The sequence below is a fragment of the Plecotus auritus genome (assembly GCF_963455305.1).
Source record: "Plecotus auritus genome assembly, chromosome: 1".
NCBI classification, from domain to species: domain Eukaryota; kingdom Metazoa; phylum Chordata; class Mammalia; order Chiroptera; family Vespertilionidae; genus Plecotus; species Plecotus auritus.
Window position 1 is genome coordinate 246312229 of NC_137770.1, and position 26084 is coordinate 246338312.

At 62.0% G+C, this 26084-nt stretch overlaps 1 protein-coding gene across 3 annotated transcripts in view; it reads right to left on the bottom strand.

Annotated features, from left to right (window-relative positions):
• AFAP1 (actin filament associated protein 1) overlaps positions 1 to 26084 on the bottom strand; it is an 85421-nt gene that overhangs the window by 12105 nt on the left and 47232 nt on the right. For all 3 annotated transcript variants that reach the window (XM_080685707.1, XM_080685705.1, XM_080685706.1), the window contains 6 exons: positions 18684 to 18779; positions 15488 to 15569; positions 12405 to 12554; positions 10257 to 10468; positions 8888 to 9033; positions 4112 to 4229 (listed from right to left, as the gene is read on the bottom strand). In XM_080685707.1, coding sequence (XP_080541833.1) covers positions 4112 to 4229; positions 8888 to 9033; positions 10257 to 10468; positions 12405 to 12554; positions 15488 to 15569; positions 18684 to 18779 — 804 coding nt within the window. The remainder of the gene's footprint in view (positions 1 to 4111; positions 4230 to 8887; positions 9034 to 10256; positions 10469 to 12404; positions 12555 to 15487; positions 15570 to 18683; positions 18780 to 26084) is intronic.

Sequence of the window (26084 nt, forward strand, 5' to 3'; positions counted from 1 at the left end):
TTTGTTCTGTCCGGTAAAGCAGAAAAAAAAGGGCGCTGATTTGACATTTCTTTAGATTTCTTTAGATTTCGGGAGTCCCCAGATTCAAAAAGCAGAGCCACATGCCTGCGGGGAAGGAATGTGGATGGGGACACGGGGCTGGGGCTGGGGTGTGGGCTCTGCGTTTACTGTACGGGGATCGCGGGGTTCTAGCCTGTCCGAGTGCTTTACAGATCCCGCCCCCTCTGGCTCTCACGGGACCTCAGGAAGCAGGAGGAAAGGGAGGCAGAGCTCACAGGTGCTGCCTCTGTGCCCCGCCCCGCCCCCGGGGTAACCGAGGGGCAGTCTTCAGGACCCGGAGCCAGTGCATCGGGGACGGGACGGTTTAAGGGGCTGTCCGCCTGCACCCTGCCCCCACTCGCCGGGCTGATTAAAGTGCCGCGACCACAACAGCCTTGAAAAGGGATCCAATCATCACAGAAAACAGGCGCTTCCCAGGGGAACTGACGAATGGCGCTATGGTGACCCAAACCTCTCCCCAAAGGACTGAGATCGCTCCGGCCATCGGGGAACAGGGACACCGAAGATGCATTCATCCCAGAACTCGGCACCTCGCGGAGCCTTTAAGCTTTAAGGTCTCCGGGAACCGCTCTGCATTTCCAGAAAGGGAGGAAGTTAGCTCCTGGATGGCGCTCATTCCACCGGCTACGGCCCTTCCCGCTTCCGCCGGCCAGCGGGAGTGACAGCCTGTGTTATAAAGACAGGAGAAGGCCCAGACCTCGCAGCACGCGTGTTCTCCCTCCTCCCGGCGCTGCAGCGCGTCTATTTTGGTGATGCTGGGACCCAGCTACGAGCTAAAAATAGGGGGACGTGCAGATAAACGCGGACGTGAGCGCCTCACAACGACAGGCGCGCATGTGTCCGGGGCTATTACGGGGTCTAGACTAGACTGTATCTTCCTAAAATACCAAGGGACTGAGTCACACGGAGACTTAGAAACTCACACAAGTTTCTAGGTTAAAAGTGGGTGTGCTCCCCGTGTGCGTGTGCGTCAGAGACCCTTCCTGAGACTCACGAACGCCTGCGCTGGGCCCCAGGGGACCCCGAATGGCTGAGAGTTACTGAAAATGAACCGCTGACAAGCGCGGTTTGGGGTCAAAAGTGCGAACTTGATAAAGAGGAGAGCAGCCCTCCCCGGAGCCGGCTGGTCCCAGGGCCCAGCGCGCAGGGGGCCGGGCAGGGCGCTGCCGGGACGTCGGTGGAGAGCCCCAGCGCCAGGACTGCGCAGGGGACGGTCCAGCTCCTGCCCACAGGGGCCCAGGACGATGCCTCCCGCACAGCCTCCCGCACAGCCTCCCGAACATCCTCGGAGAGCAGGTGCCCAGAGGGAGGGGCTGCGGGTGCCCTGGAGCAACCTCGTCCCTGCGGGCCTGAGCGCACCTCGACCAGGACACTGGGACAGGCTGGGGGGTGCCTGTGGTTCCCCACCTCCTCACCCTCACGCCCAGTGGAAGGTGTGGGCTGGGAAGGGGGAAGGGCCTTGGAGAGAGACTTAGAGGAGGTGTGGGTTTCCTTTCTCAACAGCTGCCTGAGACCAGGGCTGGAGGCACAGACCGCTCACCCTCTGGGGTGGGGGTGGTGCGGACAGGGCCCAGGCGCTGTCAGAAGAGAATGGTGGCTGCCCGAGCGCGTGCAGCAGAGAGCAGGGCCCACCTTGAAAACGCGGTGACCTGGACCAGGCTCAGGACCGCCCCCCGCCCCCCCCCCGGCCCCGCAGCTGCTCCGCAGGGGCTGCCCGGGGCTTTCCCAGGTGGTGGGTCGCACAGCCTCTCCCCGGGGTGCCGGCTGCTGGCACGGGAGTAAAGGTGGTGGCGGGAATGGGATGGAGGAGGAGACTGGCTGGACACGATGCTTTCTCACTGTGGGACAGGACGTGGCTCCCCCCTTGGACCCTCCCCCCGCCAGCCTCAGGCAGGACCCCAGCCAGTGGACCCTGCAGCCCCGCTGGGGTGTCCGAGAGGCTCCCTCACACCCTCACCCATGACCACCACGGACCCTAGTATTCACCTCCATCTGCCCTTGAACAGGCCCTGCCCGGCCCAGGTCCCCACTCCACCCCTTTCTCACCCACTGGCCTGGAGGCCCTTTAAGGACAACGGCAGCATCTCATCTGTTTAGTGCTCAGCCCAGCACAGAGCTGGACACAGAGGATGGGAAGGGGGGGAGGGAGGGAAGATGACAGGAAGGGAGGGAGGGGTGACAGGGGACTGGGGGAGGAAGGGGGGAGATATGTGAGAATCCAGTAAGGAGGGACAGACTGCTCGGGGACAGACTGCTGGGCAGGGTCCCAGCAGCCCGATGGGGGAGGGGCTGAGGGAGAAGGGCCATGGCTCGTAACCCGATTTTTAGTTGCTTATACAGGCAGTCCTCGGGTCACGGCGGACTCGACATATGTCGTTTCGTGGTCACGTCGCCATCTCCCATTTATTTATAAAAAAGTTCCGTCATCTCGACGTCTGTACGTAGGCGCTTTATGTTTTTTGTTATTTATTTGCCACAGGTAAAGGTCAGGAACTGTTCTCTCTCTTTTAATTTCTTTACTGTGTCACGTCATTACTGCTGTCTGTGCGCCATGTGAGTGACACAGGAGCTCATGGAGGTGGGTTCCGACTGACGGCGAAAATCGCGTTACGTCGCCGTAGGAGCGGACCGCCCACGGAACCCCAGGACCTGCTGTGCTCCTGAGTGCTGGCGTCCTTGACCCCGCCCTGCCCTAGGAAGGCAGTGGGCTCCGGGTCCGGCCTCAGCCGATGTGGGTTTGATGGGGATGGGTAGCAGGGAGCTGAGATAACACCCTTCAAATACTGAGAAATGAGTGGGTAAGAAAAAATCTCAGGTCCCGGCAGGGCTGAAAAATATCCATACACACCCTGTGCCCGCCTCTAAGGCCCACGCTCACACGGTGCCAACGGACCCGCTCAGGACTGGAGACAAGTGGCAGGACGGCACAGAGCCGGCCCGGGTGTCCATAAACGGGAGTAATGTGCGGACACGCCAACCAACGCTTATTGAAGAGTTCTGCTCCTTACACGTGAGAGACAACACTGACGAGGCCTCGAAAAGCCCCTCAGCCACACAGCACCTGCTCAGCAGCAGGCACCGGCCTGCTCCCCAAGGCCCCGGGGGAGAGGGCCTGAGCCTGCAGCATGGCCAGCGTCTATGGCAACATTTCCTCCCCTTCCCTCCTTCCCTGCCTGCCTCCCTGCCTCCCTCCCTCCCTCCTTCCCTGCCTCCCTGCCTCCCTCCCTCCCTCCTTCCCTGCCTCCCTCCTTCCCTGTCTCTCTCCCTCCCTGCCTCCCTCCCTCCCAGTCTCTCTCCCTCCCTGCCTCCTTCCCTCCCTGCCTCCCTGCCTCCCTCCCTCCCTCCTTCCCTGCCTCCCTCCTTCCCTCCCTGCCTCCCTCCCTCCCTCCCTGTCTCTCTCCCTCCCTGTCTCTCTCCCTCCCTGCCTCCTTTCCTCCCTGCCTCCCTGCCTCCTTCCCTGCCTCCCTCCCTCCCTCCCTCCCTCCCTGCCTCCCTGCCTCCTTCCCTCCCTGTCTCCCTCCCTCCCTGCTTCCTTCCCTCCCTCCCTCCCTCCCTCCCTCCCTGCCTCCCTGCCTGCCTCCCTCCCTCCTTCCCTCCCTGTCTCCCTCCCTCCCTGCTTCCTTCCCTGCCTCCCTCCCTCCCTCCCTGTCTCCCTCCCTCTCTGCCACCTTCTCTCCCTCCCTCCCTCCCTCCCTCCCTCTCTCCTCCCTCCCTCCCTCCCATAGAATTTGCCTTCTATGGAGCTTGCTCAGCTTGTACCCCCCGGGAAATGACAACTCCCTGGTACCTGACGGTCACCCCAGTGTGACTCCCCCAAGGCTTGCACTCTAACACGTTCTCCTCAGTGTTGAGCCTACTGACGGTGACGTGGAACACTGCAGGAGAAACTGCCTACGGTGCCAAATGCCTAGTGTCCACATGCAGATTAAGAGGGACCGCTAGTCAGAAACAGGACGGGCGATGGGATGGAGCCGTCACGACGTTGGGCGGAGCCAGGGGTCCTGCCGCAGCCCATGTCCGACAGCGACCCTCCCTGGGGCTGCGCACTCACCGAGCCGTTCACACAGGGGGCGTCGTCGTAGTGCAGCGCCGTCCCGCTGGGGTGGGCATAGCCGTTGGGGGTGCCCCCGAGGTAGGGGTTGGTGGAGACGACACGTCTGTTCATGAAGCTGAAAGACAGGACGTGAGGTAACTCCTCCCGCCGGGCCGCGAGTCTGGCCTGAGCCCTAACCTGATGCTCGGCTGTCAGAGGTTGTGGGGGACCCTCAGTACCGGGAGGCACCGGAGCCACAGCCGCACGCCCCACCTGGAGAACACGAGGGCAGCACGCCTGCAGGACCGTGCCTGGGACGGTCACAGTGTGTGCGACACCGCCCTGCAGGACCGTGCCAGGGACAGTCACAGTGTGTGCGACACCGCCCTGCAGGACCGTGCCAGGGACAGTCACAGTGTGTGCGACACCGCCCTGCAGGACCGTGCCAGGGACAGTCACAGTGTGTGCGACACCGCCCTGCAGGACCGTGCCAGGGACAGTCACAGTGTGTGCGACACCGCCCTGCAGGACCGTGCCAGGGAGGGTCACAGTGTGTGCGACACCGCCCTGCAGGACCGTGCCAGGGACAGTCACAGTGAGCGCGACACCGCCCTGCAGGACCGTGGTCACAGTGCATGCGACACCGCCCTGCAGGACTGCCAGGGCCGGTCACAGTGCATGCTGGGTACACCATTCTTACCGTCAGTGGTCTAAAGGCTCTCTGGCCCACTGACTGTGTTTGTAAATGAAGTTTTATTGGGACACAGCCTTGGCCCTTCATGTGGGTACCGGCAGTGGCTGCCTGAAGATTGAACACGCCTCCGTCAGGGGCCGTCCGCCTGAAAGCCCAAGTCTTTCCCATCCGGCCCTTTCCGGGCGAGCGCGTGCGCCCGGGCTCTTCAGAGTTTCATTCCGCAGCGTTCCTCGAGTTGGCAGTGCCCACGCGGCGTCACCGCCCCGGACAGCGCCCTCCACTCTGCCCCGGCCAGGCTGCCTGGGAGCCCTGACCAGGGGTCCCTCCTCTGCTCAGAGAACACCCGAAGCTGCTGCGGTGGCCGGGGGCTCTGGGCGCCACTTCCTGTCCCCGAAAGTCCCAGCCGGCGCCCTGACGCTGCTCTCACAAGGGCCGCCCGCCTCAGGGCCTGACCCTCTGCCTGGAACCCTCTCCAGAGCCCCTCCCTTCCTGAAGAGCCCCCGAGCACCCACATACACCACCCTCCCCTCCGCACACTGTCCTCCTGGCCCCTCTCCTGTCACCGATCACTGCGGAACACGGGACTACGCGCTCACTGGCTGCTGGCCCCACCCGAAGGCCGGCCAGCCGCACGGCCAACTCTGCTCGTCCGCACTCCGCGGCGGGCAGCGGCCCCGGGGACAGCGGCCCGGAGCGGCTCGCAGAGGCGCTGAGTGAGAAGAGAGGGTCACAGTGAAGTGACGCTTGCCTGGGAGGAAACAGCCTGTGAGCACTCTCTCCTGGCGGGTTAACGCAACAGGCTGGCGATTTTAAAGGACTTTGTCTCCCACGTTATTTCCCCGAGGAGCTCCCAGTCCTGTGGTCCTGGATGGAGGGGAGAGGAGGCAGGAGGCAGTCGGGGCGGCCCAGGGCTCTCATAGGGGCGGGCAGGGCTCAGGGCTGGGAGCCTGGGCCAGTGGGCAGGAGGCTTTCCCAGGGAGCTACTGCCCTCTGCTGGGCGCAGGCGGCTGTGCATGCCCGCGAGGCCCAGTGCACCGGCTCTCTAATTTATAAAATAGCTCCTCTTGCTTTTTCTGACAAATAAATGTACAGGACCACTCTACACTTAGGGTACATAAAGCATGCCCAGGATGGTTTTGCAATGACCGGGTTTTCTGATTTGTTTAAAAACATCTCTCTGAAGTTTTCTCGTTTAAATGACTCGTTGGGGGGTATGTGGGGTAAGGCACCACCACACGTGGTCGTGAGAGGAGTAACGGGGACGAGTGAAGAGCTGCGCCCACGGCCAGTCCTTTCCGCGCCGACCCCACAAGCAGCACGCCACACGATCTGCCTGCCCGGTGTGTCTCCGGCTCTTGGCGCTGTGCCTAGCACTGCCCCGGGCACAGATGCCAGGGAGGAGCGGGGACCACGAGGGCCAGGACAGAAGCTGACCCGCATGGGAGGGACCCGGGGGCACCTGACTCCGGGACGTGAGACTGAGACGTCACAGACACTCAGGACGTCCCGGCTGGAGGCGGCCTTCGCCACATCCGCCCGCCTCTCACAGAGCGGCCTGGGCCCAACCAGCCAGCAGCCCTGACGGGGACGGGCCGGCTCGGCACTGGTGCTGTCTTCCGCCGGCGCCCCTCCTGCTTCAGCACGGCAGCCACCCTGAAAAGCAGGAGTGAGACCAGAGGCCACGCGCCACGTGCTGAACCCAAATCACGGGTCACTCACAGGAAACGCATTCTGTGGGAAAATCCACCCGACACTGAAGTTCCTCGCCTCACCACTGCCCGGTGCCCAGGCCAGGCCATTAGGCCACTCACACTGTCGTCATCTCCAGAACTTTCCATCCTCCCACTGACACCGGTCCCCATTAAAGTACTCCCTCCCTCGCCCGGCCCCGGGACTCCCCTCTACTTTCTGTCCGATAAACTTGTCTCTACGGGACCTCCTGCAGATGCATCACAGTCTCTGTCCTCTGGTGTCTGGCCCATCTCACTGAGCGTAATGTCCTCAGGTTCATCCATGTTTTAGGAGAACACATCCTATCTAATAAAGAGCTAATATGCTAATTAGACCGAACAGCAGAACGACCATCCAGATAACCTCCGGACGACTGTCCGGATGAAGCCGGGGCTGTGAGGGCCGGGGCAAGCTGGGGCTGCGAGGGCAGAGCCCCTTGCACGAATTTTGTGCACTGGGCCTCTAGTTTTCACAAATGTCCCAGCGATTCAGATGAGAAGCAGCTTCCTGTCAGCTTCCTGTCCCCCTGTCCATACCGACCGTGCTTTCCATCGTCCTCGTCGTCACTGTCACCGTCACCGTCACAGCTTCCCCGGAGCCCCACCAGCAGGGCTCGGGAGGGCCCAGGAGAGAACTGCAGAACCCGCCCTGCAGCACGTACCCACGGCCCTCCTTCCCGCAGGCCTCGGGACCTGTCTCAGCAGCCGGGCCACACCGAGACCCCACACGGCCGCCCTCAGACCCGTCCCTGCGACCTGGGAAGAGCCGCTCCTGGCTGCCAGTGCGCACAGGGAAACAGTGCTTCACCTGGGAGCCTTCCTGACCCTGGCAGCTGCCTGTTCCAGGGTTCGGACACTGTTTCCTTGTTAAGTCTCTTCTCCCATGTTTCCGAGAACGTGGAAACCCACAAGGTAAAATCGAACTTTGCTGCCAGCGGACATCTACGCAGGGGTCAACGTAGCGAAGGTTTCTGCAGCCATGAGCTCCTCACCTCATTATCAGGGCTGCACCCGCATTCCCCTCCAGGGGGGCCCCCCGCTCGGCATAGGTGAGCGGCCCCCACTGAGCACGCGGAGCCCAGCTGTGCTCTTGCTCCCGGGGAGCACGCGTGCTCAGGGCTTCCCCAAGGTGGGCCCCCTCCCCGACGGCACGGCGGGCACGTGTGGGCCGAGGACTGACCACGTCCACACCACCCCGAACCGCCAGAAACCCTTCCCTTCACGCTAGGTGCGACTTGGCGAAACCCACCCTCCGACCTCCCATTTCTTAGAAAGCCACGTTCGGTGAGGTGAGCTTCAGTGACGAGGGGTTAGGAGACTCACTCGATGTACCTGCACTCTGCCAACCAGGTGGGCTGCTGTTATAGGGAGCAACGAGGGGAAACAGGACGGTGCGTCCTTGACAAGGTCCTGACTGTCACACGGAGGGACCGAGGGAGGATCAGCGCTGTGAGCCGGGGAAACCTCTCGCACTGCTGGAGATTGCCGGGCAACGCTGGACCGGGCTGGCTCCACGGTCCGGGCTGCTTCGCCCGCTGCGGGACGAGGCGCCTGGCGCCTACTGCGGACCAAGGTATGGTCCCTGAGCCCCAGAGCGTCCCGGCCAAGCGGCCAGTGCCATAGGCTTTTACAGGGAAAGTAACCCTAGTGCTTCACCAGAGACGCCCCAGCAGTCCAGCTTTCCTTCCTCTGCAACGTGGCGGTGCCGGGCCACGACAGCAGGGCGGCTCGGCCGGGGCCCCGCTGCGTCTGCACCTCTGATGCCAATGGCGCGACAGCAAGACGGCACCCTCCGGACGCCTGCGAGGGCCTGCACCCGGGGGCCTGTGGGCTGTGCTTTGAGAACTGCAGCTGTAATTGTCTTTGCATCAATATGTTCAAAATATTCATGGCTCAAAGAACATTCGTGCATGCAACAGCCTTTTTAAAAAAATCACAATTTAAATCGTAAAGGTACGTGATTAACGGCTTCAAAGACAGTCCTCACTACAGCAACATGCACAATCACTTCTGATTTGTAGATTGTCCCCCCCGCAGGGGTCAGCAAAGTACAGCCCACAGGCCACATCCGGCCCACTGCCTGTGCCCGCAAATAAAGTTTTATTGAAACGGCCACGCCCACTCGTCATGCCTCTCAGTGGCTGCCTCTGCAGAGCTCAGTGGATACGAACAGCACACAAGCCAGAACAGTGACTAGCTTGCTTTTCACGGGAAGAGCCTGCCAGCCCTGCTCTGAGAAAGCGCAAGGGTTAGAAGGACGAGGCTCTCACCAACGTCTGGGTGAACACGATGCGAAGGCAGCGTCTTCGCCGTTTCCCTGACACACCCGTGAAGGGGAACACCGTACCCGACCCGGCGCCCTGGCCTTACCAGAAGGTCTGCTTGGCTGTCTGGATGATGCTGGCCGACATCTCCACGTCGATGTAGTCGTAGTGCAGCGCGCCGGGGTCTGTGGAGGATCCCGTCTCCGCCAGCAGGACTCCGATCCACCGGCCCATGTCTTCCGAGGACGCCGCCTGTGCGGTGAGGGGAAGCGCGCGTCACTTGATGAGTGAAGAGTTGCAGCGGGTTCAGGGTGTCGGCACAGAGCCCACCCAGACGGGACGGCGCGGGACCCCAAGCTCGTGGCGGAGGAAGGGGAGGGCTGCCGAGCCGCGGGACCCGCTCTGCGTTCAGCCGAGCCGTGAAGCGTCATGACGAGACCCAGGACGGGAAACCTGGGTCCTACAGTGCCTGCCGCTATTGGGGGACGGGCCCTCGGGTGCAGGGCCCACGTGGAGCTTACTGTTAGTGAGAGCTCCGCCAGATGAAGCCGCTGACAAAGCCTCGCTAGCCTGACAACAGAATCTGGCCCGGAGAAGCGGCACCACCCGCGCGGGCCCAGCCCCCAGGACGGCGGCTGGCGCGCTCCCTGCGGGCCTCGGGCTCCCGTGGCCGGGCCGCAATGCCATGTCCTTCCCTCCCGTCGAGGCATCAGCAGGTGCTTCCTGCCTGCGGCTGTGCTCACGGGCGGGGGGTGGGGGGGGCCCACCACGGCTCAGGCACTGGCTGCGGTGGGTGCCGATTTTCAGGACGTTTACTAGTAAAATGCTCCCAACCCTGAATCTGATCTTCACGTGCAATCTGAACTACATCTCACCAGTGCCCTAACCACAGTGCCCTAACCAAAGCAGCCATGGGGTCAGCTGCGCACGGAGCCCGCCGGGCCAAAGCGGGGGGTGGAAGAGGCGGCTGCGGCTGTTTAACGGCCTTTCCTCCCCAGCAAGCCGGCTCCAGAAAGGCAGCCACGGGGTCAGCCGCGCACGGAGCCAGGGTTCCTGGAACCCAGGTCTCGGTGCCCACACACACACACACACACACACACACACACACACACGGCAGCTCGCTGGCCACAGCATCTGCACACTCACTGCCTGGAGCCGCCAGAGGCCCCGCAGGACGAGGGAGGACAGCGCCCTCTGGAGGCCGTCCCTGTGAGGACGTTCTGCTGGAGACACTGAAGCGAGGCATGGAGGGGGGCGACCAGGAGGTGCCTGGGCCGAAGCTCACTGCAGGGCTCAGCAGAAGCGGGCGCAGGGCGCTGGCCCAGGACCCTCAGGAGGGGCCACCGCGAGGACAGCAGAGACGGACACACGGGCAGAGGGAGAGGGAGAAAAGGGCGTGACACAGCAGGTGCTGTCAGCTCAGCAAGGCGGGGACTCGGACGGGGCAGCGGCTTCGGGAAGGAAGGCCGTCCTACCTCCAGCACGGCCACCTCCTGCCCGTTGCGGAGCAGCCGGAAGGTCAGGGGGTGCCTGGAGTCCAGCCCCGGGATCACCTCGCAGCCTCGGAGGGGAATGGACACGAGGTGGGTCTTCAGGTCGGTCCGGTCCTTGTGCAGGATGAGCTTGTTGTCCTTGACCCTGCACCAGCGCTCCCGCCAGCGGTTGTTGGAGAGCACGTTCAGGTGGCCTGCGGCGACAGGGCGGCTCAGCTCCGGGAGAGGCGGCCGGGCCGCGGGCCACGCACCAGCTCGGTCTCACGAGGGACACCAGGGCAGGTACGCCCACGGAATGGACCCCCACCGCGTCGCATGCAAATGCACACACACAGGAAGGGCGTCACGGGGACAGTGAAGAGCTGTCATTTTGAATCCCGTTGCGGATCTTACGTTATGACTTTACTCTGTGAAATACTGTTTGTACATGACACGTGTCTGATACGTTTGTTCTTCATAAGGAAGAAAGCTCTACTTTAAAGCCCACTGTCAGCTGCGAGGGCCGGCTGTCCGAGCAACGGCGTGAGGACCACGAATGCTGGCCTGTGGCTTCGGCCCCAGCTGCGCCTGAACCTTGTGGAGAGCCCACTTTTTGGACACTTGAGAAATGACAGTGGCCTGGGGCCCAGCGTGACATACGTAGGGAGATCTGAAGACACCACTGCTCTCGAGCACCCGAATGTGCTGGGGAACCTCCTGAGGGTCCTGGGCCAGCGCCCTGCCCTGGAGGGAGAGGCTGGGGCCTGAGGCGGGGAGCTTCCCAGCGGGGAAGGCTGGGATCTGGCCAGGGGAAATGAACACTGAACCATCCAGGGACAGTGACAGCCAACCTGGGACTCTGTCCTAGGGACCTGGCCCTGATGCAGGTGGCAGAGCCCCGACGGGGAAGTGGGAGGGCAGGGGCTGTCTCGGTCGCTGCCGCACACACGTTAACACGGTCCTGGCCCCCGGCAGCCGCTCAGAAAATACGGGTGAAACATGATGCGGGAGACGGTCCCTCAGTGAGACGGGGGCACTGGTCTGGGACACGGAGCAGCAGGAGAAACTCTGGCTCTATTACTTTCACGAGAGGAACGGCCGATCACAGTGCCTTCATGTCTGGCCATGTCATACCCGTCCCTCACAGGCCAACAGCCCTGCACGCTTTCGGTTTAAACGCTTAAAGGGATTCGGGAGACCTTCCTGGGTCAAACGTGAAGAGCCACAGAGCTCACGTCAAACCCTGCAGTCTCCTGCTAATGAGCAGTAAAAGCGTAAAACACCTCCCCACGCAATCCGTCACCACCTGACTCCCGAGGGCCCACGTGACCAGAACGAGGGGCCGCGACTCGGGGACGACACGTGCGGCTCAGGGGGCTCAGGGGGCTCAGGGGGCTCCCGTGGCTCAGGGGGCTCAGTGGGCTCCCGTGGCTCAGGGGGCTCAGGGGGCTCCCACGGCTCAGGGGGCTCAGGTGGTTCAGTGGGCTCCCACGGCTCAGGGGGCTCAGGGGGCTCAGTGGGCTCCCGTGGCTCAGGGGGCTCAGGGGGCTCAGGGGGCTCCGGCGGCTCAGGGGGCTCCCACGGCTCAGGGGACTCAGGGGGCTCAGGGGGCTCAGGGGGCTCAGGGGGCTCAGGGGGCTCCGGCGGCTCAGGGGGCTCCGGCGGCTCAGGGGGCTCAGGGGACTCAGGGGGCTCAGGGGGCTCCGGCGGCTCAGGGGGCTCCGGCGGCTCAGGGGGCTCAGGGGACTCAGGGGGCTCAGGGGGCTCAGGCAGCTCAGGGGGCTCAGGGGACTCAGGGGGCTCACGGGGCTCAGGGGGCTCAGGGGGCTCAGGGGGCTCAGGGGGCTCAGGGGACTCAGGGGGCTCAGGGGGCTCAGGGGGCTCAGGCAGCTCAGGGGACTCAGGGGGCTCACGGGGCTCAGGGGGCTCAGGGGGCTCAGGGGGCTCAGGGGGCTCAGGGGACTCAGGGGGCTCAGGGGGCTCAGGGGGCTCAGGGGGCTCAGGGGACTCAGGGGGCTCAGGGGGCTCAGGCAGCTCAGGGGACTCAGGGGACTCAGGGGGCTCACGGGGCTCAGGGGGCTCAGGGGGCTCAGGGGGCTCAGGGGACTCAGGGGGCTCAGGGGGCTCCGGCGGCCCAGGGGGCTGTCTTACCGCAGGTCGGCACGTCCTCCTCAGCGGAGGAGGTCTGCTCGTCGGTCGACGGCTTTTTCTTCCCCAAACCGATGATCTTGGTGATTTTTTTCCCAGTGACTTTAGAAACGGTTCCCTTGCCCTCTGATTTGGAACTTTTTTTCCTCTTGACTGTCAGGAATAACGACAACAAGAACGCATGTGAAGTTACAGACCTTGCGTTGGAAAGACAGTGAAACACAGCGTGAGTCACAGCCAATCTACCTTCCCCCGATCTTACTTACTGAGCACCCGCTTAGGCCGGCCTCTGGGGACCTGGCTCACACCAGCGGGGCGTTGACTCAGTGAGTTACCAATGAGCCGCACCGGTTAACTCCTCCACGGGTGCCGTGCTCGCCGGGACAAGCGGAGCCCCCCGGGACTAGTGCCAAGACCTCGGTCCCTGTGCTCGGTCGCGGCGGCACCAGCGGGATAGTCACAGATCACCCAGAATCGCGGTGCACTGGCGCGTCACGTGGGGGCATGTCATTCGCCTTGAACGCGGAAGCAGGAGCTTCAGTCACCCCGTGGCTCGGACCGCAGGGGCTGGACCGCTGCCACGCGATCGAAGGGTCACGTGGAGAGGAGCTATGTGCATCGGGGCGTCCTCGGCAGCCAGCCATCAGTCTGGGTCACGAAGGGCTGGACGAAGGGACCCTGACTGAGCCCTCAGCGCACAGAGTCCAGAGTGAGCCGCAGAGCGGAAGGGAGGAGAGAAGGTCCCGTGAGCCGCCGGAGCCCCCTGAGCCGCGGGAGCCTCAGTTTAACCACTAACTTCCTGCAGGAACTACTCATCGAGTGTCTGCAATGTACAAAGTATCGCGACAGGCAAAAAAGTGCTTGAACCAACGTCACCTTTTCGAACTATGGAAGGCTGCTCTGCTTTCAGAAAGCCCAGGAGAGTGCTGGGTGGGGTGCATTCGCTCGCACACAGCGAGGCGCGCTCGCTCCCACAGGGACCCTGGGAGGAGAAGCCGCGGCGTCAGCTGCGCCTGGGCCTCCAGGCAGGAGCCTGAGACTGTACGTTGGTCTCCTCCCGGGCAAACCTCAAAGACAGGTTTCCTGGCTGTGGTCACACATAACGTGGCCTGTGGACGACAGAGAATGCCTCCCACCGGAGGACTAAAATTACACCCGGACGCATCTGTAGAAAAATCACACGGCAAAGCGAGGCCGTGCCTCCGGCATGACCCCTGTCATATCCCCACGGTCCAGAGGCCTGGCTTCCAAGACCCAGCGGCCGGCTTGCCGTGTGGCTGCAGGGGGCGGCGTCTGACTCCAGCGGCAGTGGGCAGATGCTCCGGGGAGCCGGTCCCGGGGCAGGCAGAGAAGACTCCCTGCCCCACAGACCCCTCCCAGCCCAGCCCCCACGCTGGGGAGGAAATCACGTATCGGAAGGGGCTTGTCTTCGGCAGCTCTAAGGAGCTCTCAGCAGTCAGTCAGAAGAACGAACAACTCAATGCAAATAGGGCCGAGGATGTGAACAGATGTTTCACCAAAGAGGATGCCTGGATGGCAAAGAAGCTCGTTAGGCTTGGTCAGCGTTGTTGGTCACGGGCAGGTGCACGGTGAAGCCAGCTGCACAGCTGTTCAAACGGCCAAACGCCCAGACCAGCACGACAGAGCGCCGCCACCAAGGCTGGTGAGCGGGCGTGTGGCCAAGCACCCTGCTCCCAGGTGTTAACCGGGAGGAAGGAAAACGTGTCCACAGCAGCTTCACCCCCAGGGCGCCGAGCTGCCAGCAACCAGCCCTCTCCCGTGGGTGCGGGTGAGCCGGCCGTGCTGCACCGTGCTGACCTCCTGCTCAGACCCTGAGCACCTGCACGCAGGGCTCCCCAGTGCCTGAGGCTGAGCCAGGAAGCCAGACTGACAGGCTCCGCTGTGGACTCCACGCACAGGACGTGCTGGGGAGGACAGAGCACAGACCCGCAGCTGCCAGGAGCGGGGGCGGGGGACAGAGCAGCACAGCGACACCTGGGGTCAAAACTGTTCCCTGTCTCGACTGTGCTGATGGTGACCCACCACTAAGTGTTGGTCAAAACGCAAAGAACTGTATGTCAACAAGGGTGCCGTTCACCGCGATGACGCACACGCCACCGGCGGGCTTCAGCCTGTGCGCCCCGGGCTCACACAGCACTGTCCACAGCAGCCACCGGTGTGAACACAGATGTCCCTCCACAGGTGAATGACGGCAGAATGCGGTCCGCAGCACAAGGGACCATTGCTCGGCCTCAGAGAGGAAGGCGATCTGACCCCTGCTGCCTGGGCGGCCCCGGGGGCATTGCGGTGAGCCAGGTAAGCCAGCCACACAGGCAAGCACTGTGCTTCCACTGATGCGAGGTCCCTAAGGAGTCAGACCCACAGGGACAGCGGCGCCACCAGGCACCGTGCAAGTGGCTGCAGGGCCTGGGAGAACGGGGAGCGGAGGGAGTGTTTAGTGGGGACAGTTTCAGTCTGGGAAGATGGAAGGTTCCGGAGAGGACGGTGTGCCGGCTGCACAGCAATGCGAATGTGCCTAAGGCCACTGGACTGGACACTGAACAATGGTCAAGGTGGTAAATTTTGGTTCTGTGTATTTACCACAATTTAAAACCATTTCTTTAAATGCGAGTAAAATACATCTGCAGAAATACTTTTTTAAAAAAAGGACTTCAGGAGTCTGCGCGCCTGGCCTCCTCATTTGAAAGATGGGGAGCTGAACTCATCAGGGAAACGGTCCCGATGGAGCCGAGGCCGCCGCAGGTGGGCACGTGGCTCCACTCCTCACCCACAGCCCTTCCCGGAGGACCACTTCCCGGGACAAACCAAGTGAGGAAACGCCTGCTGAGCCACCCAGTTAAACTCCACCGGGCACCGTCGGACCACAGGAACCCAGGCCCCGGCCGCAGGCCAGTGGAGGCCCAGAGAGCGCCTGCTCACCAGAGGGCCGTCTCGGATCCCTGTCAGTGCGACCAGGACGGTGACAGGCGTGTGACCGAACCCCCAAGGAGAAGTGCCCGCAGCCAGAGTTCGCAGAACAGGCCGCAGGGTTGGGGATTCCGGTTTCTGTTTCGGGCAGAACTCACCTTGCTCTTTCCCGTTGCACACGGCGACGCCATTCTCCAGGACGCCCTCCCCGTCCGAGCTTGGTCTCTCCGAGGACAGCTTCTGTGAGGAAGACAAGGGCAGAGTTACGCTTACAATGGTCACGGTGGCCAAGTGACGTCATGAATCGATCGAAAGTTATCTCAAAGCGGGAAGAACGTGGGCCAAACGCCCCACCGTCCAGGGCAGCGAGGGCTCAGCGGCCGCCGGACCAGCGGGGTGCCCGTTATCCAAAGCTTGAAAGACACCAAAAGAGCGAAGGAAAAAGCCCCCGAGGAAACCAGCACATGCTACCGGGCCCTGACACGCCCTCACCTCACCCTCTCACAGGGATTAAAAAATATTAGGGCTGCAGAAAACTCCCCTCCCCACGCCACAGCATGCTTCCAGAAATAAACACTACGTCGCCCATTTAATTTCCTCCCGTGAATAATGGGCAAGTGTGGAGTATCTGTTTGTGACAAATATGCTCAGCGGACGCACACAGGCCGGCTGCCGTCACACCCTCCGGGGCACCGGAGCACCTGCCCGGCTGGCCCAGCACCTGGAGGCGGGCAGCCAGGACTGTCACTTGGCGGCTGAAGCAGAGATGCGTGGGGGGCGGCGGGGAGGGTCAAGGGGAGAAGGTGACGGGAGGAGACCGGACTCTGGGTGGTGAGCACACAGTACGATGTACAGATGATGTATATAGGATTGCACACCTGGAACCTACATAATTGTATTAACCAATGTCACCCTAATACATTTAATTAAAATGTTTTTGAAAGAGAAGCAGCATTGCCGAGAGCTGGAATCCCGGCATTCCAACCGGAGAAGCTGTGGAGTCACAGCGGAGGGCACAGGCTTCAGCCCTCCCACATCCCCTGCACTGTCCCCCATGCCACAGGCACTGCCAGCCCAGGCAGATGCTGGGGCACGGGCACGCACACGCCACCTCAGGACGGGGCCGGCTGCGCTGGCCGAGGATGGCAGACAGAGTCTGCATCGTGCCGCGGTGTGGCCAGCCGCGGGAAGGAGCCAGGGGCATCCCAGCTCTCAGGCCGGGAAGCGGTCCTGGGAACCAGGTCAGCAGGTGTGGGCGCAGCCTCAGAAACCACGCTAAGCGAAGGGTGCCGCCGGTCCCGTGGGAGTGGGCGGGAGAGAAACCCTGAGGCACCGCTGATGGGAGGTGAAACCGGACCAGCCCTTCAGGATAGCTATTTGCTTCGCAACGTGAGTCAAATCTTAAAACACACTTCTCCCCGACGGTCTGGTGATCTAGCTTCTAGGGGTCTCTTTTCAGGCAACAGAGAAGCAGCAAAGACTTATAAGAGATGCCAGGTTATTTTAAATGGCCAAAAAATAAGGAGTTAAATTTGAAAGGGGGGGGAGTAATATGATAGTAGAGTCAGCCATATGATTTCATATTATTCAGCTGCTAAAAGTGCAAAAACGGTTGTTGCTTGTTATTAGTTTTCAAAAGCCTGGAAAATTGGTAATAATATAAAGGTAAGCAAAAAAAATAAAAAAAATAAAAAGGCAGCGAACATTTTTATGCATCGGATACCTAAACTGTAACCGAAACACACGAGCAGGAAAAACCGGTTAAAACAGGCAGTGCTGGGAGGAGCTGCAGCCTCTGTGTGGTGGGTCCCTGGGCGACCTTATTCCTGCTATTTGTGTTTCTCTGAACTTCCTGAACTTTCCATAGTAAGCAGGTATTCACTCGTGATAAGAGACAGAAAGAAGAAAGAAAGAAAAAAGAAAGAAAGAAAGAAAGGAGGGAGGGAGGGAGGGAGGGAGGGAGGGAGGGAGGGAGGGAGGAAGGAAGGAAGGAAGGAAGGAAGGAAGGAAGGAAGGAAGGAAGGAAGAAAGGGGCTTGCAGTGTCAGGATGAGGGCTGTGACAGGGTTAATTTTAAGTGTCAACTGGAGGGTGTTTTTGGATGAGACTCATTTGTTGTTGTTGTTAATCCTCATCCCAGAATATTTTTTCCCATTAATTTTAAAGCGAATGGAAAGGAGGGAGGGAGGGAGAAGGAGGGAAATAGAGAACATTGATATGAGACAGACACATCAATTGGTTGCCCTCTGGATGCACCCCAATAGGGCCAGGGATTAAAATCTGCAACCCAGGTATGTGCCCTTGACTGGGACTCCAATCCGTGACCCGTCGGTGTGCGTCCAACACTCTAACCACTGAGCAATACCAGCCAGGGCTAACATTGAAATCCGTGAGCTCTGAGTAAAGCAGATGGTGCTCCCTACTGTGGTGGGCCTCACCTCATCGGTTGAAGGCCCGCATACCACTCAAAGGCCAGTCTCCTGAGCAAGGGAGAATTCTGCAGATGGCCTTCAGACTTCACCTGCTGGCCCATGCTGCAGACTTTGAACTTGCCATCCTCCATAATCACATGAGCCAATTTCTTATGATAAATCTTACACATAAAAAAAATTCCTTATGTAAACCATATATACACACACACAAATGCACATATACATATACATATACGTAAGTACATACATGTACATGCACACACACACCATTAGTTGTTTCTCTGGAGAACCTTGACTCAATAAGGGACAAGAAGGATCTGTTCACTGGCAGGGGCTAAACAAGGAGGCCTCAGAGAGCCCCTGGGACACAGTCAGCTACAGGAACCACGTGCGAGCAGCCGGGGGTCTCCATGGAGAGGAGATCTGTGTAGGGACCATCAGAGCGAGCTGGATGTGTGGCATGACAGTGACAGGTTCACATGTTGCTGACGAGAAGGGCTGGCCCTGCCCCCCTGCTGGGCCGTCACTGGGCGCTTCTACAAGGAACATGGGCACAGAGCAGAGGGCACAGGGAACGCAGCTGCCTGCTAGGATACAGCTTGGCGAGGGACGCTCGGGCAGTGCCTGCTGTACCCCGCAATACACAGACCTGAGTTCGGATTCCACGCTGCCATGCGACAGCCAGCTGACCTTGAGCAAGGCCCTGACACCTCCCGCCCACTTCTTCACCTAAAGTTGGGAATAAGACGGCCGACCACACAGCCGGAAACGGCCAGCTCAAGCCTCGCGCCGTGGGCGCCGGAAAGGCACGGAAGCAGGATGGCCGTCTTCCCTGTGGTTCCCGGCGGGCAGTGCGGGAAAGCTCAGGGACGGAAGGAGCCTCTGAGGGAGGCCCGCTGTCCCGAGGAAGCATGCGCCCTTACCTTCTCCAGCTCTGCCTTGTGCACCGGGGCGCCTGGCGGCGGGGGACACTCGGCGTCCACGGGCCCACTGCAGCCACTGTAGACCTCGCGGATCACCTGCAATGAGCGCGGACATAGGTGAGTGCATCCAAAGGCAGAGAGCTGCACGAGGGGAGGACGCCCGAGAAGAGCAGGGGCACGCGGCGTGGCAGGAAACCCGCAGGTCACAGCGCCGGGTTTCCGTTCCGCCGTCGGGCCGCCTCTGTTCCTCCCGTCGCCCACTCCCGGACTGTCTCCCACTCCCGGTGCTGACCTAGGTCCTGGATGCAAGGGAACACGTTGGCGAAGGTTCCGCTCTCACGGGGCTTCCCTTCCAGGAAGCGTGAGGTGCCATCGTGAACACTGAGCGGCACCAGCAAACGCAGGCAGTGGGACAGCGGGAGGGGCTGCGAACAAGAGGCCAAGAGAGGCCTCGCTGGGAGGACACCAAGCTGCGCCCCAGCCCCCTGTGGTCGCCATGGTCCCCTCTGACTGGCCTGAGCAGCCCCGGGGCGAACGGGGCGGGAAGGGCTCTGACGGCTGGGGTAAGCAGTAAGTGAGGTAAGTCCTGGGTCACAGGGCTCCCATTCTTCCCACAGAAAAGTGAGCAGGCGCGTCTTTCAAAATGTCTCCGTTCTTTTGGAACTAAGCTGCCATCTGAGTTCAGCCCAAGCGCCTCTGGACAGAAAGGCCACGCCCACATCCAGAGCCTGCAGCCGCTCTGCAACTTGACCTCAGCAGCGCCCGCTCCCTGGCCTGCAATGCGCCCAGGCCTGCATCGCTCCCTGGCCTGCATCCTCCCTGGCCTGCATCGCGCCCTGGCCTGCATCCTCCCTGGCCTGCAGCTCCCTGGCCTGCATCGCGCCCTGGCCTGCATCATCCCTGGCCTGCATCATCCATGGCCTGCATCCTCCCTGGCCTGCATCGCTCCCTGGCCTGCATCGCTCCCTGGCCTGCATCGTTCCCTGGCCTGCATCATCCCTGGCCTGCATCGCTCCCTGGCCTGCATCGCGCCCTGGCCTGCATCCTCCCTGGCCTGCATCGCGCCCTGGCCTGCAGCTCCCTGGCCTGCAGCTCCCTGGCCTGCATCGCGCCCTGGCCTGCATCGCGCACTGGCCTGCATCCTCCCTGGCCTGCATCCTCCCTGGCCTGCATCGCTCCCTGGCCTGCATCCTCCCTGGCCTGCATCGCGCCCTGGCCTGCATCCTCCCTGGCCTGCATCCTCCCTGGCCTGCATCGCGCCCTGGCCTGCATCGCACCCTGGCCTGCATCCTCCCTGGCCTGCAGCTCCCTGGCCTGCATCCTCCCTGGCCTGCATCCTCCCTGGCCTGCATCGCACCCTGGCCTGCATCCTCCCTGGCCTGCAGCTCCCTGGCCTGCATCCTCCCTGGCCTGCATCCTCCCTGGCCTGCATCGTGCCCTGGCCTGCATCGCGCCCTGGCCTGCATCCTCCCTGGCCTGCATCCTCCCTGGCCTGCATCGCGCCCTGGCCTGCATCGCGCCCTGGCCTGCATCCTCCCTGGCCTGCAGCTCCCTGGCCTGCATCCTCCCTGGCCTGCATCGCTCCCTGGCCTGCATCCTCCCTGGCCTGCATCCTCCCTGGCCTGCATCCTCCCTGGCCTGCATCGCTCCCTGGCCTGCATCCTCTCTGGCCTGCATCCTCCCTGGCCTGCAGCTCCCTGGCCTGCATCCTCCCTGGCCTGCATCGTGCCCTGGCCTGCATCCTCCCTGGCCTGCATCGCGCCCTGGCCTGCATCCTCCCTGGCCTGCAGCTCCCTGGCCTGCATCCTCCCTGGCCTGCATCGCTCCCTGGCCTGCATCCTCCCTGGCCTGCATCCTCCCTGGCCTGCATCGCTCCCTGGCCTGCATCGCTCCCTGGCCTGCATCGCTCCCTGGCCTGCATCCTCCCTGGCCTGCATCGCTCCCTGGCCTGCATCCTCCCTGGCCTGCATCCTCCCTGGCCTGCATCGCTCCCTGGCCTGCATCCTCCCTGGCCTGCATCGCGCCCTGGCCTGCATCCTCCCTGGCCTGCATCGCTCCCTGGCCTGCATCCTCCCTGGCCTGCATCGTGCCCTGGCCTGCAGCTCCCTGGCCTGCATCCTCCCTGGCCTGCATCCTCCCTGGCCTGCAGCTCCCTGGCCTGCATCCTCCCTGGCCTGCATCGCGCCCTGGCCTGCATCCTCCCTGGCCTGCAGCTCCCTGGCCTGCATCCTCCCTGGCCTGCATCGCGCCCTGGCCTGCATCCTCCCTGGCCTGCATCCTCCCTGGCCTGCATCGTGCCCTGGCCTGCATCCTCCCTGGCCTGCATCGTGCCCTGGCCTGCATCCTCCCTGGCCTGCATCCTCCCTGGCCTGAATCGCGCCCTGGCCTGCATCCTCCCTGGCCTGCAGCTCCCTGGCCTGCATCCTCCCTGGCCTGCATCGCGCCCTGGCCTGCATCGCGCCCTGGCCTGCAGCTCCCTGGCCTGCATCCTCCCTGGCCTGCATCCTCCCTGGCCTGCATCGCGCCCTGGCCTGCAGCTCCCTGGCCTGCATCGCGCCCTGGCCTGCATCGCGCCCTGACCTGCATCGCTCCCTGGCCTGCATCGCTGGGACCGCGGCCAGGAACGCACAGGCAGGACGCACTGCCAGCCATTTTGCTGCTCAGCTGTTCTAGGAAAAAAAGAAGAAAGAAGAAGAAAAACGACAAAAAAAAAAAAGAAGGAATGTCCACATTTGAGACCAAAACAGGAAAAAGAGAAAGCAGCAGCCCGGGAGCCCGCGCGGTGTTTCTGTCCCTGGAAGCTGCTGCGGGACGTCCGTCCGTCACCGGGAGCGGCGCCTGCCAAGTGTCCCGAAGGGGAAGCGGGCGGCTCGGTTTCTCTCTTCCTCGCTGACCTCACCGCTCTTTCTGTGGGCTCTGGTCTCCTCCCCTCCCCGTGGGCTCACACATCTCTAGTTCAGAAGGCTAAGTTGCATTCGATCCTGAAACAAGACTTTGTTCTCTAGGGAGCGATTTTCAACCTTTCCATCTCATGGCACCTAAACGGATTACTGAGATTCTGCAGGCCCTAAGGCAGGCTACATTTGTTCCCCATCTGACAAAAATTAGGCATAATTTTGATTCATTCACACGGAAGGCCATTGCCATGGTGGCTGTTCTCGTGTTTTTATGACAATCTCCGGGAAAGGCCGGCCCTGACTGAATGGTCCGATGGCCCCGGGTAACCGGCCCTGACCGACTGGTCCGATGGCCCCGGGGAACCGGCCCTGACCGACTGGTCCGATGGCCCCGGGGAACCGGCCCTGACTGAATGGTCCGATGGCCCGGGAAACTGGTCCTGACTGAATGGTCCGATGGCCCCGGGGAACCGGCCCTGACTGAATGGTCCGATGGCCCGGGAAACTGGTCCTGACTGAATGGTCCGATGGCCCCGGGGAACCGGCCCTGACCGACTGGTCCGATGGCCCCGGGGAACCGGCCCTGACCGAATGGTCCGATGGCCCCGGGGAACCGGCCCTGACTGAATGGTCCGATGGCCCCGGGGAACCGGCCCTGACTGAATGGTCCGATGGCCCGGGAAACTGGTCCTGACTGAATGGTCCGATGGCCCCGGTAACTGGCCCTGACCGAATGGTCCGATGGCCCCGGTAACGGGCCCTGACCGACTGGTCCGATGGCCCCGGGGAACCGGCCCTGACCGACTGGTCCGATGGCCCGGGGAACCGGCCCTGACCGACTGGTCCGATGGCCCGGGGAACCGGCCCTGACTGAATGGTCCGATGGCCCCGGTAACGGGCCCTGACCGACTGGTCCGATGGCCCGGGTAACCGGCCCTGACCGACTGGTCCGATGGCCCGGGGAACCGGCCCTGACTGACTGGTCCGATGGCCCCGGGGAACCGGCCCTGACCGAATGGTCCGATAGCCCGGGGAACCGGCCCTGACTGAATGGTCCGATGGCCCCGGGGAACCGGCCCTGACTGACTGGTCCGATGGCCCCGGGGAACCGGCCCTGACTGAATGGTCCGATGGCCCCGGGGAACCGGCCCTGACTGAATGGTCCGATGGCCCCGGTAACCGGCCCTGACTGAATGGTCCGATGGCCCCGGGGAACCGGCCCTGACTGAATGGTCCGATGGCCCTGGTAACCGGCCCTGACTGAATGGTCCGGTGGCCCCGGTAACCGGCCCTGACTGAATGGTCCGATGGCCTCGGAGGGTAGCGGCTGCTCTGGGGAAAGAGGAGAATACAGTGGGGACTCCTGGGCGCTTGTCACAGACACTGGGGGAGGGGGTGGTGGCTAAGCCCCAGATCTGCCGCTTCCTCCATGGTGGGCTGAGCAGTGTCCCTTTGGGCCTCACCTCCTCCCTCCAGGAGCACAGACCGCCTGGGGCTCTGTGACAAGATAAAGCGCTGCGGGGCCGGCCACTGGCGGAACCTGGGCTCTCCCGTCACAGCCTTTAATTAAATGATGACCGTGCGCATCAGATGAACCAACGCGAAGTGCAGCTGTTCTGTAGGAAAAGCTGACCCAGAGCCGCCGCAGAGACCTGAGGCAGAGCCACCAGGCACGCAGCAAGCAGCTGCCTCTCTGCCTGTGTCAGCGCCCCTGCCCGCCTCCTGGTGCGGGCCTGTGGGTGGGCGTGACCACGGAGGACAGCGCCCTTTCTCTCAGCGAAGCAGGACCCGTCCTTCCAGACTCGGCTCAGGTCTCACATGACCAGGAAGCCCGCTCTGCCCTCCCACGGGGAATCCAGCCTGGCTGCTCCCCACGCGCCACACCAGCCACGCGTCCTCCCTCAGGCGCGGCCCCGTGCGCGCGGCATGTGCAGTCTGTCCTGCTGCCAGCTGTGCTCGCTCCCATGCCAGGGCTGCACCTCCTCGGCCGGTGTCCACGCCCAGCTCCAACGGCAACTGAAGAAAGATTCAGCAAAGGGAACAGGAGGGGACCAAGAGGCAACCTGCCCTTGGAATCTCCCATGGACACAAAGCAATGAGTGGAAGACAGAAGCAAAGAGGCCTGAGTCACATAGTCCGTCACATAGTCCGTCACATAGTCCGGCACATGGTCAGTCACACAGTCAGTCACATAGTCCGTCACATAGTCCGGCACATGGTCAGTCACACAGTCCGTCACATAGTCCGTCACATAGTCCGGCACATGGTCAGTCACACAGTCCGTCACATAGTCCGTCACATAGTCCGGCACATGGTCAGTCACACAGTCAGTCACATAGTCCGGCACATGGTCAGTCACATAGTCAGTCACACAGTCAGTCACACAGTCCGTCACATAGTCCGTCACATAGTCCGTCACATAGTCCGTCACATAGTCCGGCACATGGTCAGTCACACAGTCCGTCACATAGTCCGTCACATAGTCCGTCACATAGTCCGTCACATAGTCCGGCACATGGTCAGTCACACAGTCCGTCACATAGTCCGTCACATAGTCCGGCACATGGTCAGTCACACAGTCACATAGTCCGTCACATAGTCCGGCACATGGTCAGTCACACAGTCCGTCACATAGTCCGGCACATGGTCAGTCACACAGTCCGTCACATAGTCCGTCACACAGTCCGGCACATGGTCAGTCACACAGTCAGTCACACAGTCCGTCACATAGTCCGTCACATAGTCCGGCACATGGTCAGTCACACAGTCCGTCACATAGTCCGGCACATGGTCAGTCACACAGTCCGTCACATAGTCCGGCACATGGTCAGTCACACAGTCCGTCACATAGTCCGTCACATGGTCAGTCACACAGTCAGTCACACAGTCCGTCACATAGTCCGTCACATAGTCCGGCACATGGTCAGTCACACAGTCCGTCACATAGTCCGGCACATGGTCAGTCACACAGTCCGTCACATAGTCCGTCACATAGTCCGGCACATGGTCAGTCACACAGTCAGTCACACAGTCCGTCACATAGTCCGTCACATAGTCCGGCACATGGTCAGTCACACAGTCCGTCACATAGTCCGGCACATGGTCAGTCACACAGTCAGTCACACAGTCCGTCACATAGTCCGTCACATAGTCCGTCACATGGTCAGTCACACAGTCAGTCACATAGTCCGGCACATGGTCAGTCACACAGTCAGTCACACAGTCCGTCACATAGTCCGCAGGACAATCCGCCCAGTCCTCTGCTTGGGTGTTGGAAAGCCTCAGGGAAAAGACTTTTTCAAAAGGGGGAAGGGGCCCGCAGCACCAATACAGCCCCCGTCCCCCCAGGCTGTCCTGTTACTACACAATGTCACACTCGCCCCAGGTCACGTTCTGTCCCCGTGGCTCTGTCTGCTTCCCACCAGGTCCCATTTGCGGGCAGAGGTTCGGGGAACCTGGAATCCCTGAGGCCACCGGATAAGGACACTCAGCCATCGAGCTCACTGACAGGTCACCGTTCCTGGTTCAGCACACAGCTGTGAACTCCACACCTGGGCCCCCTCACTTCCCTGCTGGAGGTCACCTCCTGCGAGGACAGTGCGCAGGGTCAGCATTCAGGGCACCAGAGACCCAGACAGCCTGGGCCACAGGGGGGTTATTCCAGGCATCGGGGTCATGAGATGATTCACCTTTCCCCAGACTGAGCCATAGTCATGGCCCAGGCAAAGGGAGAGGACCAGGAGTGCCAGCGCTCCCCCCTGTTCTATGGGTCAGCGCTCTCCCCGTTCTGTGGGTCAGCGCTCCCCCCTGTTCTATGGCCCAGCGCTCTCCCCCCAGTTCTATGGCCCAGCGCTCTCCCCCCTGTTCTATGGGTCAGCGCTCTCCCCCCTGTTCTATGGGTCAGCGCTCTCCTCTCTGTTCTGTGGGTCAGCGCTCTCCCCTCTGTTCTATGGGTCAGCGCTCTCCCCCCTGTTCTATGGGTCAGCGCTCTCCCCCCTGTTCTATGGGTCAGCGCTCTCCCCCCTGTTCTATGGGTCAGCGCTCTCCCCCCTGTTCTATGGGTCAGCGCTCTCCTCTCTGTTCTATGGGTCAGCGCTCTCCCCCTGTTCTATGGGTCAGCGCTCTCCCCCGTTCTATGGGTCAGCGCTCTCCCCCGTTCTATGGGTCAGCGCTCTCCCCCGTTCTATGGGTCAGCGCTCTCCTCTCTGTTCTATGGGTCAGCGCTCTCCCCCCTGTTCTGTGGGTCAGCGCTCTCCTCTCTGTTCTGTGGGTCAGCGCTCTCCTCTCTGTTCTATGGGTCAGCGCTCTCCTCTCTGTTCTGTGGGTCAGCGCTCTCCCCCTGTTCTGTGGGTCAGCGCTCTCCTCTCTGTTCTATGGGTCAGCGCTCTCCCGTTCTATGGGTCAGCGCTCTCCCCTCTGTTCTATGGGTCAGCGCTCTCCCCCCTGTTCTATGGGTCAGCGCTCTCCTCTCTGTTCTATGGGTCAGCGCTCTCCTCTCTGTTCT